Below are 15,521 nucleotides of genomic sequence, written 5' to 3' on the forward strand. Positions count from 1 at the left end.
TGGAATACAAGCGCAACAGGAATTAGTAGTGTGATGTGGAAGCCAAAAAACTAATTTTGGGCTGCCCTTACCAGGTCACCTTTGGAATACTATGTTCACTTCTGTCCACCATAGGTCACTGATAAATACAATGTCAAAACAGAGCAAGTAGAAGGATTAAAATCCTTGAATTCATGTCATTATGAAAGGCCAGCATGTGGAGGAGACATTAATTTGTTATGTTTGGCTCCAGCACGCAGAATCAAGAGCAATGGACAGAAATCTTCTTTTGGATTTCCCAAATTAGGCCAATTAAGCTTACTATTAGGAAAAAAGTTCCATCAGTTCCAGCTGTCCAAAAGTAGAAAGAACTGACCTGGGTTCCCTCTCCTTGGCAATCCTGAAGAGGCAGTACATCCCTTTTTGGATTGTTAGTGGATGCTCTGTATGTAAGTAGCACCTGATGGCTGCTGGAGTTTCTTCCAATTTTTACATCTTAAGACTTTTTACATAAGCTCCAATGTTCGATTTACCACTTACAACTCATGTAATTGGATGAATCACTTCTCCTCTCTTGATCCCACTTTATTCATATAAAGTAAGGAGGTTGGCCTAGAAACCTCTGAGCTTTCTTCTAGCCTTTGATGTAGAAACCTGTAATTTTCATTTCCTGAATTCATCCACATTAAAGAGGACCTGGTTAGCAATTAAAGCAGTTCATTAAAAGGATAAAGAAATTGAGGAACAACAGGAGGCATGATTTAAGGAGACAAGACTTTCAAAAACATAACCTTTTTGATAGCTCTCTGGGTAGAGAAAGAGGGAAGGACATATTTGGAAGTATATGTGAAATAAGAATAAATAATAAACGAGTTTAATATAAATGAAAATTAATATTTCAAAAATCACTAAAATGACCAAATCAGTAGCAATGAGACAACAACACTGGTACTAGTCTACTACAGGCTTTTATCTTTCATTTTTCTGTATAGTAAAAGAGCTATTTTAGAAGATGGAAATGAAAATCAGAAAACTCTCAGAGTATAGGAATTAATTTTAACACTATTTTAAGCAAACAAGGCCTTGAGTTCATATCAGATTATTTTGAAATATCATCCAAATAAATCAAAGTCCCAACCTTAAGCCTATTTTACCTCTGAAGAGAGAATTTTAAAAGGGCAACAGCTTAAAGACAGGGAGCTAGTTACACAAGCGGCCAAAGTCTCTGAAACTGGGCCCACAAGGTCTGATTAACAGAAGCAAATATGAAGGAAGTTAAGTGAAGTCATGTGGGCAAAGAAGTACAAAGTATGACAAGAATTAGAGCAAAAGGAGACAGGTCAATTCAACCAACAGCATTAATGAAATATATCTGCTATGAAATGCACACTCATATGTGTTATGTATGAGCAGAGGCAAACTTTCTTTCCTACTTCTTAATAGACAAATAAAACAGAAAAGAACCAGTTCCATCACTTATGGCAAAGAGCTCCTAAATCTATAAAATTACCCCTTATCTCTCTCCTGGACTCTACACTGTTCTGCTCTGTAACCACCAGTCAAACAGATCAATTTACCATCCTATATGCAACATTCCTTCTCTTTCCTCCATGCCTTTATAATCTATCCTTCATGCCTATACTGTTCTTCCACCTCACCTTACTTGTTGAAGACTCTGCTCCCCTGAAGGCTAAGTGTTACTTCCTACAAAAGGCTATTCCTAGCACCTACAGCTATTAATGTTGTGTCTCCTCCACAATCTAGAAAAATCAATTTGTCCATGTCCTATAAACATGCAGTATGCTCCCAATAGAATACAAGCTTCTTGATAGCAAGTATTGTCTCACTTTTGTGGCTATATCTCCCACAGTGTCTGGAATAGTGGGAAATTAATAAATTATTGATCAACAGATGTAGCAAAAGATATATCTTCAGTAGGTTTTAAGCTTTCCACCTCTGCTTCAATTTTCTAAGTTGGTCATGTTCATAATTCACTTTCTATTTAAAAGATTCTTAAGGGGAAAAAGTCAACACTATTCATTTCTGAGGTATACAAAATGATTTCAATATGACTTTTCTCCCCAGGATTACCTTCTTGAGGTTCCTGGCAGTAGTTATGGAAGAACAGGGAAAAAAAAAAAAAAAGAATACTCAATATTCTTTTAATCAGCGTAGGTAGCAGTTTACATGGGAGGATAATCTTGAGTGTGGTAGTCAATATTAATTATTTAGGAATCCCATATTAGACTTGTTTTGTTCTTTGAGATATCCTTATAAACAACAAATGCTATTTAATAATATGGCTGAGGAAAAAACACTTATGAAAAGCTAGGATTGTACCATACCCTGTATTCTGGCAGACCTATGTCTCAAATGGAACAAGAGTTAAGTATTTCAGAAAAGGATGAATATAGAAAGTTAGAAAAATTGTTTGTTTTAAAGACAATGTCTTGAAACATAAAGGAGACAAAATCTAAAATGTCATGAAGACTAACATGAAATTGTTTACTACATGCTTAAAAAAAATCTAAATTTCCCAAGTTTTTAAGAGGAAATTTAAGACATGTAAAACAAAGCATTACATTATTCCTTTACTCCTCATCAGGGTAGACCCTGTGTTCTAACAGCTGTACCAGAGAGCTCAAATTCTGGCTGGTCTAACAAACTGGAAAGGATTACATTATTGGTCTGATTACAAATCATAAATTTAGTTTCAAAGTCAGCCAGGAGATGTTTTAGAATCTGCTGCCAACCAACAGCATTAGGGTGATGAATCTTCTGGTCACAGCTATCTTTTATAGATAGGCTGTAACCTGGGTATCCACAGCCAAGAAACTGCAGCTTATATGAAGCACAGTTACAGTATTGAAGTACAATTAATTTTACTGAAATTTGGAAAGATTCAAATGAAAGCATCTCTTTGGAGAGAATCTCGAATTAGATAAGAACAAGGATTATAGAGGATGAGAGAATGCCCTAATGGGCTATGATCTGCAAAGGTTGCAGGTACTTTATCTAGCAAGGAGTAAACATATATACTTCTGCATGGCATAGATTGACAATGTAAATAAGACTAAGAGTTTAAATTCCAGTATGTTAAATCCCTAATAGGTGGAGAACAAGAAGGATAACTACGGAATTCCCATAAAACTTACTTTAGCATCATTTAAAATACTAGGCTGGATGAAAGATATCTTGACATAATGATTTCTTTTTTTACTGTGCCTATTAAAAAAAAAAATCAAGCCACAATTCCTGTCCTCAGGGAGGTAAGATATATATACAAATAACTATAATTTAAGTTATAATATTATCATTTAAACAAATTTCATTAATGGTGACAAGATCCAAATAAAAGCAAACAACATCCCCAAATAGTTTACTGGACCTCAAAAATAGCCAAGGAAGCTAGAAAATTTTGAATAAATGATCATGTCTTATATATCATGTACATTGTTCTAGTGTCACAATAAGTATATGTCTCTGCTAGAAATACAGCAATGTGCTGTAATTACCATGACTATTTAATCAATAAGCATTTTATTAAGCACCTACAAAGTTCCAGGCACTGAATTACGAGGGGAAGAAAGAGAGAGGAGACGGGCTGTTTACAAATACCAAAATGAGTCCTCCCTGTTCTCAAGAAACTTATACTTAACTGGGGAATAAAATATGTTCACAAATAAATAAAGATACAATACATACAAAATAAATTGAGCTGAGCCTTGAAATATATAAACTGTCAAAAAATGAAAAAGAATGGTTTTTAAAAATGGGATTTAAAAAACTGAAGGTTGTAAGGAGGGTAGCCCAGGATTAGATGCATAAGGAAGTAGAAAAAAATCTATACAGGAATGAATAGAAGTGAAGAAGTTATGTGTAATATCAATGTAAGTTATTTATTAAGAAGAAAATGTCCTGAAATGTTTGGGAACTCAAGGAACTTGCAACCTAGTGACATAATACATATAAAATAACTGTAAGATAAACTTTGTCAAGAAGATATATAAAAAATACTATGGAAGCAAGAGGAGAAATTTCCTATGAGAGAAAAAAATATAAGGTTTACTAGAGAAACTAATATTTGAAGGTCCTGAATGATGGGGATTTTGATGAGTTAGAGAGAATAAAAGGTGTTTTTCTATGAGGAAAAAGTTTTAGCTAAAATTCAGTAATAGGAAGATTTAGGGTACATTTAAGGAAGGTAAGTAGTCTAGAAAATGTGAAATAAATTGGGAGATAAAACTGGAAAAGTAGGTGGGCGTCTTGACTGTGGGAATACCTTGAATGCCAGATTGAAAAATCTGGATAAGAAAGGTAAAATCTATCATATTATCAGCACCAAGTTAGCACCAAAATTTAGGGATCACATCAAAAATTCACATTAAATGAAAAGTAGACAATCATTGAACTCAAAAGTTGTATTTGATGTTATTTCTTTGGGGAAAAAAACAACTTCTGTAGCTTTGAATGCACAAAAGGTTTCACTACTGTCACTACTCAGATACATGTCAAGCTATTCTACAAAAATATGATTTTGTCTTTACTGGGGGAAAACTTCCATGGGCCAATCTAATAGTACTATCATTCACTCAGTCTCCCATTATCAAAACTTTAAGAATATCTTGATCTCTCTTCTCTCCCACATCTCTAATAACTAGTCAATGAAATCCTGTCAATTCTACCTCTACATTTATCCTATGAATTTTTTCCTACTTCACTGTTACCAAATTAATACAGACTCTCAATTCTTTCCTCAAACCAATCATTCCATCAGAATACTTTCACAATAAACTTTTTTACAGGTCTGATCAGAGCAAGGACTGTTATTAGTGGGCTGTTGGGTTCCCCCCCACTTTCTCTCCCTAAGGTTTGGCACAGTGCTCGTTACATAGTGGGTGCTTAATTAATACTTGTTGACTTGACAGACTAAAATTGGCTAAAATGGATTTGAAACTCAAGGTAGAAAAAAGTAAAAGGGCACTTAGTGCTCTTTTATATTTGATAAGTTCAAATCACCATTGTATCAAAAGAATTTAATGTGTGAGTGCTAAGTCAGTATCTGTAATCTATGAAAAATCATGGAGAATGCCATAGAACTAGAGAAATGAAAGTTATCCTAGTGTTTAGAGAAAAAGAGAGAGAAGAAGAGACCATCTACAAAAGAGATCAAATTGTCCTACTTAAATTCCTGGCAATAAAGTTGTTTTGTGAAAATTTAGAAAAGAAAGCAGATTATCACAAAGAGCCAGTATTATCAACTCACCAGTCCAAATGAATGAACCCCATTTCCTTTTTTTAACAATGTTGTCAAATTGGTAGGTTAACAGAGTGCTGCAGAGATAGTTTACCTAAACTTTATCAAGTTGTCTTTGTGAACAAGAGGGAAAATATGTGGCCAGACAAAAGTGCAGTTAGATTTAGAAATGACTGAATGAATGGATAAAAAAAGCAGTCTTTGTTACATGTCAACTAAGATCTCTAGTGGAAGTTCCCAGGCATCTGTATGGCTGCTTTAAAAAAAAAAAATGATTTGGCTTAAATTGCTCCCTCCATGGTTACCAAAGGTCTTTCTATTAGTTCTTCTGGCTTTTTCTCAGTACTCACCCTCCCTGAACTTTCCTGCAGCTTTGAATTTCTTCCTTCTCCTAGAAAAGGAAAATTTCTGATATTCCTTCCTCCTGTTTCTTTTTACTCATTCTTAAGTCTCCATAGTTGGATCATCATTTACTTCCTCTCTAACTGTGAATATCCTGTCTGCTCTGCTGGTACTTTGCTCTTTTCTTGCTACAGTAGTCACTCTTCCCCTGAGCTCTGTGAACATTAAAAAAAATATATATATTCTGATTACTTATAATTGGTTTCTTATAATTCTATTGTCTTTTCTTTTACATTTAAAAACACTAATCTGAGAAGGGGCCCACAGGTTTTATCAGACTGCCAAAGAGGTCCATGACACAAAAGGCATTATGAATCCCTTTTCAAATCTCCTAGTGATTGCATCAGTTACCATAAGGCATTTTTATGCAGCCAAATTTCAGATCCAATCATAACCTCTATCCTGAGTGCCATTCCCACATCTCCAACTGGCTGCTAGATATCTCCAAATAAGACAGAAATTTGTTAAGCATTTAGCACAGTGCCTGGCACATAGTAGGCTCTTAATAATAACTGTTCCCTCTCCCTATTCCCATTCACTTGTCCTATAGGCACAATATATCTAAAACAGAAGTCATCTTTTGATGGTACATCCTTTGCCTTTACCTTCAAATCATTATTTATTTTCTTTCCCCTCATTTCCCATATACAATCTGTTGCTAAGACTTGTTGATTTTACCATCACATCTCTTGTATATGTCTCCTTCCTTGGACTCACATCCTACTTGAACCTTTTATTACCTCTTACCTCGACTATTGCAAAGCTCCCTAATAGATCTCCTTGCCTTAAATTTCTCCTCTCTTCAATCTATTCTCCACATAGTTGCTGAAGTAATTTTAAATAAAGCCCAGGTCTAACCAGGTCACGCTCCTACTCTTTAAATTTCAAGAGCTCCCTATTACTTCTCGGATCAAATACATAAAAGGCTAGGCATTTAAAACCTTTTATAATCTGGCTCCTGCCTACCTTTCCAAACTTGCTTCATTTTATTATCCTTCATAAACTTGTTCCAGCCAAACTGGTTTATTTTATATAATTTTGAACTGTGCATTCCTTCTGTTTTGGTGCCTTGGTAAAGGCTGATCCAAATGTGCCCTTTTATTTCCTGCAAATCTTAGCAGAATCTTTAACTTCATTCAAGACTCTGTTCAGACAATTTTTACATTCAAGCATTCTGATAAAGGTCTCATCTCTAAAATAGAGAATTGACTCAAATTTATAAGAATTGATATTCTTATTGATAATTGGTCAAAAGATATGATCAGACAATTTTCAGATGAAGAAATTAAAACCATTTCTAGACATATGAAAAAACTTTAAAGATAAGGATAAATGTTGGAGGGGATGTGGAAAAATTGGGACACTAATATAGGAGTTGTGAACTGATCCAACTATTATGCCCTAAGGGCTATGAAACTGTGTATACTTTGATTCAAGTCAATTCCAATAGACTTGTGATGAGAGCCATCTGCATCCAGAAAGAGACCTGGGAGGACCCAATGTAATCACAACATAGCATTTTCACCTTTCTTATTTGCTTTCTTCTTGTTTTCTTACTTTTTCCCTTTTTGATCTAATTTTTCTTGTACAGCATGATAAATGTGGGAATATGTATAGAAGAATTTCACATGTTTTACGTATATTGGATTACTTGCTATAATTTAGGGGAGGGAGTGAGAGGAAAGCAAGGAGAAAAATTTGGAACACAAGGTTTTGCAAGAGTGAATATTGCAAACTATCTTTGCATATATTTTGAAAATAAAAACCTATTATTAAAAAAAAAAAAAGACTCAGTTCAAGTGCCTCCTAAGGGAAGATCCTCTTAGTTCCCCAAGTTGTGGTTGCAGTTCTTCCTCCCTTTATATTTAGTGACCTTTTTACCCAGAGGTTGAATGTACCCCGCTTCCTCAGTTTTGTCTTTTTTATCCATAGTGCTTTGAACATACTTGGGATTTAATAAAAGTTTGCCAAAATGAATGGAAGGAAGGCACAGAATTATTACTGCAGATGATGCAAAGCTGGAAAGTTAATCCAATGGATAACAGTCAGGATTCAAATAGATCTTGAGAGTCTAAGATAGGCCAAATCTAATGAGATACGATTGAAGAGAAAAATGAGATTCTACACCTAGGTTCCAAAAAACTGTTTATCCAAGTACAAGATGGGGGAGATGGAGTAGAAATTCTTCTGACGTGGCAGCCAAAAATACTAATTCAATCTTCAGCTGCATTTCAAGAAGCACTGTGTCCAGAAACAAAGGAAATGATAATTTCCGTTCTCCTTTGGCCTGGTCAAACAACTAGAATACAGTCTTCGGTTTTTGGAGGGTATATTTTAAGATGGTCATTCTGGCTAGCTGGAGAGAATATCCAGAAAAACTCGTGACCAGGAAAGTAAGATTATGTTACTCTGGGCCTGATTATTGAAAATAATTACTCTGGTGAAAACAAAACAGGGAAACCTAACATCGACCTTTCCCGATCCCGCCCCCCCCTTCAAACACTGGCAGAGGAAGCAAACTTAACAAAAGTTAGCCAAAGAACAGAACAAAGTGCAAAGGGTGGAAGATCTCCCAAATATAACAATCACAGCTGTTCCAAAGGTGAGTGTCTGTCAGAAGAGGTGGTGAGCTCCCCAGAATCAGAAGTGTCCAAACACAGCCTGGAGGAGCAACCACTACCAAGCTAATGGAGGAAATTCTGGCTTAGACTGTCCTTAGAAAGAAAGGACCGCCCGAGTCCAGAGATTGTGGGAGTCTCCAGTTCCATGGAAATGGGAGGGACGTGGCAGGAGGAGTGGAGCCCAGAGCAGGTAAAGAAGAGAGGCTGTGAGACACAAGGAGAAGATGATGCCGGGGAGTGAGGAATAGGAGACCGGGGGAGAAGGGGGTGAGTCGAGAGGAGCTAGGGGAAAGAGTGGGGGAGGGGAGGGGCTGGCGGAAGGGGACGAGGGAACATCAAATCCCTCCGCCCCATTACCTCCTTGTCCGGGACCCACTGCGGTTCGTCGAGGCCAAAGGGGCTGCCGAAGGCCCGGTGTTCGGGGACCATGCGCAGCCCGCTGGGCGAGCGTACTAGTTTCTTGCCATCGCGGCGCAGGGCCGCCCCGCCAGCGGCTGCCACAGACGAGGAGGACATGGCTCCTCCGTCCGGCCCAGAGCTGCCCCAGTGGACAGTTTTCCAACCTTAGCCACCGTGTCCCGTCCCACTGTACAGAACTGCCCAGCTGCCCTATCGACACGCCTACCGAACCCCGTCGCCCAATAGCCACTACAGCTCCGCCCTCGTTCGTCTTCTCTTAACCAATCCAGAGCTAAAGCACCTCCCATCATCCGCTCATGCGCAGAGAAGGAGAGGCGGGGCTGGGAGGCGGGCTATTCCTCTAGAGGCGAAAAGAAAAAAAGAGTAAACCAATTAGCAAGCAGCGCCACGAAGGCATCTGCGCAGGTGATTGGAGGAGGCGAAGTCGCAGTCCGTCATTGGACTGGGCCGCCGCGCGGATGACGAACCGCGCCAACGGAGTTGAGGTGAAATAGATCCAAGCGCTGACTGATGGCGTGCAGGGTCGGGCGCAGACTCCTGCATTTGAGATGCTCCGGGATGGCTAGGTGGGTGCCAGAATGACCCAGTGTCGGGATGGCTTTGGAGTTTGAGAGTGCATTGCGGCCCGTCACAAGTCTTGGAGTTGGGCCTTGGAGCTGATCCGTGGCCGGCGGGAAGGAACTTAAGATTCCTGGGAGGGCAATCTTGGGAAGTAGAAGATGGGGCTTCCCAAGTACCGAGGGAAATCCCTTCTGGTACCTGCCCTTGATTTCATCCCACCACCAGAGAACCTCTTCTTTAAGCCCTTCAGTGTCACTGTTGTGTGTGTATGTTGGATTGGAAACGCGATAGACTGGAGGTTAGGACGCCAATTAAGAGTAGGGGCGCTAGGTGTTGAGGGTTTAGTTAGAGGAGCTAAGTCATTCTGGAACTGAAACTCGTAAGACTTGGCAATTGATCCGATATGGGAATTCAACGAGAGTGATGAGTCAAAAGAGGATTTTGTCCTTGGAAAAAATTAGTAAATTAGAAAGTGTTGGTGATGGTGAAGGAGAAGATAATGAGTTTTGTAAATGGTGAGTTTGAGATGACTGTGGGGCATCTAGGTGAAGATGTTCATGAGACATTTGGAGATATGGGACTAGAGTTTAGGGCTGGAATGATATAGATTTGGGAGTCATTTGTACTGAGATGACAGTTGAAACTGGGAATTTATGAAGTTATGTGGAGAATATGGAGAGAGTAAAGATCTCAGGACGAAGCCCTAAGGTATATGCATTCTTAGGTGATAAAATACTGACAGGTAGGAGAAAAAAGATCAGGGAGAAAACTAAATAAAATATAAATTCTATTTGGCATTTAAAGCTTTTCTCAACCTGGCTCCTTCTTGTCTTTCTATTCCTCTCCTCCCCTCCCCCTTACATGTTCCCTACTTGACAGGTATACTTTACAATTCCTCCTATGTGACTTTCCACTTCGTGGCTCTTCTACTTTTCATTTGCTCTTCCTATCTGAAATGCTCTCTCTACTCACTTCTGTCTCTCAGAGTCTTTGGTTTCCTTCATTGAGACTTCAATTTCAGCTCAAATGCTATCTTTTGCTGGAGGTCTTTTCCGGTCTAATTAGATATTGCTGTTGTCCCATCCAAGGTTACTTTGTTTCTGTTTATATGTGTTTGTTAACTTGTATCTGTATACTTTGTCTCCCCCCAATAGATGTAAACAACTTTAATTTTTGTTTTTGCTTCGTGTGTGTGTGTGTGTGTGTGTGTGTGTGAGAGAGAGAGAGAGAGAGAGAGAGAGAGAGAGAGAGAGAGAGAGAGAGATGAATGCCCAGGCAGAGTTTTTGGCTAGATATTTAAATCTGGGAGTCAGCAGTATAGAGACATAGAAGAGATCTTCGAACCTGTGGTAAATGATAAGAGATACTACTATAAAGAGGGATTGTCAATGCCTTTTTTGTCATGGTTGTCTTTGGTATTCTGATGATGCCTACAAACCTTTTAAAGACTTAAAAAAAAGATTGATACTCAGGATTGCAAAAGACATCAAGTTTTAAAAGTATCTGCTATTGAGAGATAAGAGAAGTTTTAGAATAGCGTGGAGATATTCTTTTTTGGGCAAAAAACATAATATAAAATAAGACATAAAAAGCAGATATTCAAGAAGCTGTCCAGCTAAGGGACTATGTGATAGATAACTCTTTATTAGACTATAAACTCCCTGAGGGCAGCAACTGATAAGAACTGATTTAATCCAATAATTCCTCTATACAAGAATCAAATTTTGAATCATCCCCAATATGCTGCATTATAGGTATTGTAATGTTGAATAGCTAGAAAGAACCTTGATGATCATGTAGCATTGTCATTTTATTGATGAGGAAACTGGGTGCTAAAGAATGAATGCCACTTACACAAAATAAGTTAGTGGCAAACCCAGAACCAAAATCCAAGTCTCCTAACTCTTAGTCCAATATTCTTTTTATTGCAAAATGATGCCTACCTGGACTAGTTCTAACCTTCTTTCCTTTTGTTATCATTACTCCCTACTTATCCTGATGCCTCATATCAGCAGTTTTCTGCTGGACTTTTTCCCATGACAACTAATTCCCCTCATGTTTTTCCCCAGTATGTTAGCACAAATGTATTAGGAGGGAAGTAATACTAAGTTCGAAGGAAAACCCAGGCAACAAAGGAGGAAGAATCAGCAATTTTTTTGTGGATATGTTAAACACCTACTTTGAATGGTCCACTGTATAACTCCACCAAAAATCTTCCAGTGACGAGTCATAGATTGGAGGGGACACTGGGATTCCTGGAGTCCGTGCTAGTATACTGGAAGCCACTACCAACCTAGGGAGAATTGGAGAACAAACTATGTCTTAGGATCTGCCTTTCAAAGTGCATGAAGTCTTTATTACTAGAAAATTAACCATCATTTTTTTTTCCATAGCAAATCATGAAAATATTTACTTTTAATGCAAGATTTTTTTTTTGGTAGGGAGAGTATTTATATCGGTGAAGTTATGAATTTTTTGAAATACTGACGATATAGCTGCCTACCAGATTTCAAGGTAAGCTCCATAAAGTCAAGGACAAGATATTATTGAAACATTTGACAAAATTTTTCAAAGTTTAAGTTTGATACATTTTGTTTTTACATTATGAACATTTACAAATTACTCCCACTTCATGAAGTCTTTTGTAACAAAGTAAAACAGTTAAAACTAATAGTACAGTGGCATCTCTGGAAAGTACATTCAACATTTTATATCTATATCTCTTCCACCTGTCTATTTCTTAAATAAACAGAAATCTATTTTTATTCCTCCCTTGCCCCAACCTAGCGGAAAAAACAGTTTTCTTGTAATAAATACATATTGGCAATATTTTTGAAAATGTAAACATTTTGTGTTGACAACAATTTTTAGCAAGTACATAGTTCCTCAAGAACTAAGTACATTTCCCCAAAACAGTTAAGCAGAATCATACCTAATCATATAATTGCATCTCATAGAACTTGTTGCTTTCTACATTATATTGTCCTTCATTATATTGCTAATAAAAATGATGGATCTGTTCTTTAACTTTGATAGTATGGTAACAATTTGTATTTGGCCAATATTGTTGTCTTTATTTAAATTGCAATGGTAATTTTGGCATATGGTTGTTTTATAACATTCTTTTCTTTCTATATGATTTTATTGACTAAGCCAATATTTGTTAATTATTCAACATTATTTTGATTCTAGTGTTTGTTATAAAAAATAATGATGCTATGGATATTTTTGTACATATAGGTCTTTTTATTTTTCTGTCAGCAACCCTCTGGGGATATAAACCCAAGAATGGAGGCTTAAGTCAACGATAGGAACAATTCGATCATTTTTATTGAATTTATGTATATGCAAATATGCAAATTAAAATGTTGGACTACTTCTCTGTCAGATCTAATTATGTGTAAATCTTTGTAGAGATCCTTCAACATCAAATTTATTCTCTTTTTCCATCTTAAGGAGGCAGCTTGGAAAAGTGAAAAGAGAACTAGCCTTAGAAACAAATCTAAGTCCAAGGTCTACCTTTCACAAGTTTACTTCTTAAAGCTCTGTTTTCTAAGAGAGTAAGTTACTGTCTTAGCATGGGCTGTATAGATTAGCATAGGCTGAGAAAAAATTTTTTTTAAGTTTTTGATTTTCAAAACATATGCATGGATAATTTTTCAACATTGACCCTTGAATAGCCTTGTGTTTCAGATTTTCCTCTCCTTTCCTCCACCCCTTTGCCTACATGGCAAGCACTCCACTATATGTTATACATATTAAAATATATGTTAAATGTATTGGTCAACCTGCTATCTGGGGAAAGGGGTGGGAGGAAGAAGGGGAAAAGTTGGAACAAAAAGACTTGCAATTGTCAATGCTGAAAAATTACCCATCCATATATCTTGTAAATAGAAAGCTATAATATAATATAATATATATATGTTAAATCCAATATGTGTAAACATATTTATACAATTCTGAGAAAATTCTCTACCTGAAAAGCCCAGGTCTAATTCCTAGCCATATTAATTCTCATTGCTAATTGGCTTTAGTATCATTTCCTCAGAGTTGTTCTAATTGCATTTTTCTGATTATTAGTACATTTGGACAATTTTGAAGATGGTTGGCACTTTAAATTTCTTTTTTTGAAAATTGCTCATATATTTTAACCATTTTATCATGTGGCTGGTCACCTTTCATGAGGTGGTATTGTTAGGGGACAGTAGTATGTCTCATCTTTGCAAGATATAAACAGTGATTCCACACTTACTTTTTCTTGCTAAGTCTAGTCAACAAGCATTTATTATGCACCTACTTTGTAGCAGGTCCTGTATTAAGTCCCAGAAATACAGAAACAAAAATAAAGGCAAAAACCATCCCTGTTCTTTAAAAACTGATAGTCTAATGGAGAAGACCATATATAATCATTTATATGTAAACAAGGTATATACAGGATCAGTTAGAGATAATCACTAGAATTAAGAAAGGGCCTAGAAATACTTCAGGTATTTTGGCTGAAACCTGAAGGAAACCAAGAAAGCTAGGAAATAGAAATGAAGAAGGTTGAGAATAACAGACATATGTGGAGTAGACTTTTGATAGTACATAAAGTAAGAAGACAGTGTCTTTTTTGAGGAATAATAGCAAGGAAACCAATGTCACTGGATCATAGAGTATGTGGGAAGAGTAGGTTATAAAAAAACTGGAAATAGAGAGAAGGGCCAGATTGTGAAGAGCTTTAAAAGCCAAAAATAGGATGTTCTATTTAATCTTGAAGGTAACAGGGTAATAAGAAACCACTAGAAATTATTGAATTTAGGGAAAGAGTGGAAGGAAGAGGTGACATGGTTAGACTTGCTTTTTAGGAAGATATCTTTGGCAGAGGAGAAATTAAAAGAAGAGAAACAAACCAGAACATATTTCAGTAAACCAGGCATGAGGTGAAGATTTTTACCAGGCTGGTGGCAGTGATGGAAGAGAAAAGAAGGCATATAGGAGAAATATTAAGAAGATAGAGTTGGCAGAACTTGGCAACAGATTGGATGTGGAAGGTGAGAAATGAATTGAAGTTGACACCCAGCTTAGGTACGTGAGAGAAAGTCGTCACAATAATAGGAAAATTTGGAAAATGGGGAAGGTTTTTGGGAAATGATAATGAATCCAGTTTTGGACTTGCTGAGTTTAGGAAAGCTATAGGACACCTAACTCAAGATTATGACTACTTGGAACTATGAGTCTGGTGGTCAGGAGAGGTTGGGACTGAATAAGTAGATCTGAGAACCCATCTCCTTAGAGGTGATATTTGAATCCATGGGAGTTGATGAGTTCATCAAATGAAATAGTATAAAGAGAGGGAACAAAGAGGACCCAGGAGAAAACCTGGAGAACACCCACAGTTAGTGGGTATGACTTAGATAAGAAACAGTAAAGGAGACTGAGAAAGAATGGTCAGAGAGAACCTGGAGACAATAGTGTCTCAAAAGCCTAAAGAAAAAGTAATATTTCAGGAGAAGACTATGAAGAGAAATGTTAAAAGTTGCAGAACAGTTAAGAAGGATGAAAATAAGCAAAGACCATGAGATTTGGTAATTAAGAGATCATTGGTAACTTTAGAGGGGACAATTTCAATTGATGTATGAAGTCATGTATTTAAAATAGGAAATGATCTGAGGAGATATGAGTTTCCAAGTTTATCTGCTCTTGAAGAATGACAAATTTCTGGAGATGATGAAATCCAGGAAAGTAGTCAGGTGGGAAATGATGAGAATTCCCTGGATATCATCCACTATTTAGTGGAGCATCTGAGAGGAGAACTCTCATGTCTATTTTTCACCTTCTCCAATCAGATAGTAGACAATGAGAGGAGAGAAAGCAAAGCTACTGATTATAATTGGCCTTCTTAAGGAGTTTGTCACAAAAGGAAAATAGATAATAGGGAGACAATAGCTAGTAAGGATGGTTGAATTAAATAAGAATTTTTTCATAATGTAGGAGAAATGGACAAGTTTGTAGATAAGGAAGCAGATAGTAAACAGGAAGAAATTGAAGATTAGTGAGAGAAAGGAAATTCTGGAGGAGACAGTCAGCTGGAGAAGAAGTAATGGAATGGAATAGAATATGGTTTGTGTTGTAGAGGTATCATATGATTTTTGACAGATGTGAAAGAGGAGATAATGTGGAAGTCCCCTGAGAAATGGAAGAAGAGGAGGGGAAGGAGCTGTTTGCATTGGATATTGTCTTGTTGTCTTAAAAGGCCCGTATTCTTCCCAACTGTAATCCTGATTGCTTTTCTGTTGGTT

General features: G+C 37.0%; 2 protein-coding genes across 3 annotated transcripts in view; one reads left to right on the forward strand and one right to left on the reverse strand.

The window, feature by feature from the left end:
- Window positions 1-8,889, reverse strand: part of ZFYVE21 (zinc finger FYVE-type containing 21) — a 30,009-nt gene extending 21,120 nt beyond the window's left edge. Inside the window, exon 1 of one of the 2 annotated variants that reach the window (XM_051978295.1) lies at window positions 8,617-8,889. In XM_051978295.1, coding sequence (XP_051834255.1) covers window positions 8,617-8,775 — 159 coding nt within the window. In that variant the 5' untranslated portion in view covers window positions 8,776-8,889. The remainder of the gene's footprint in view (window positions 1-8,616) is intronic. The other variant, XM_051978296.1, reaches the window with a different exon arrangement.
- Window positions 8,890-9,138: 249 nt separating this feature from the next.
- The window catches only part of XRCC3 (X-ray repair cross complementing 3), a 49,902-nt gene continuing 43,519 nt past the window's right edge, over window positions 9,139-15,521 (forward strand). Inside the window, exons 1-2 of the mRNA XM_051978294.1 lie at window positions 9,139-9,245; window positions 11,682-11,754. The gene's annotated coding sequence lies outside the window, so the exon portion shown is untranslated. The remainder of the gene's footprint in view (window positions 9,246-11,681; window positions 11,755-15,521) is intronic.

The sequence above is a fragment of the Antechinus flavipes genome, chromosome 2 (assembly GCF_016432865.1).
Source record: "Antechinus flavipes isolate AdamAnt ecotype Samford, QLD, Australia chromosome 2, AdamAnt_v2, whole genome shotgun sequence".
Taxonomy (NCBI): domain Eukaryota; kingdom Metazoa; phylum Chordata; class Mammalia; order Dasyuromorphia; family Dasyuridae; genus Antechinus; species Antechinus flavipes.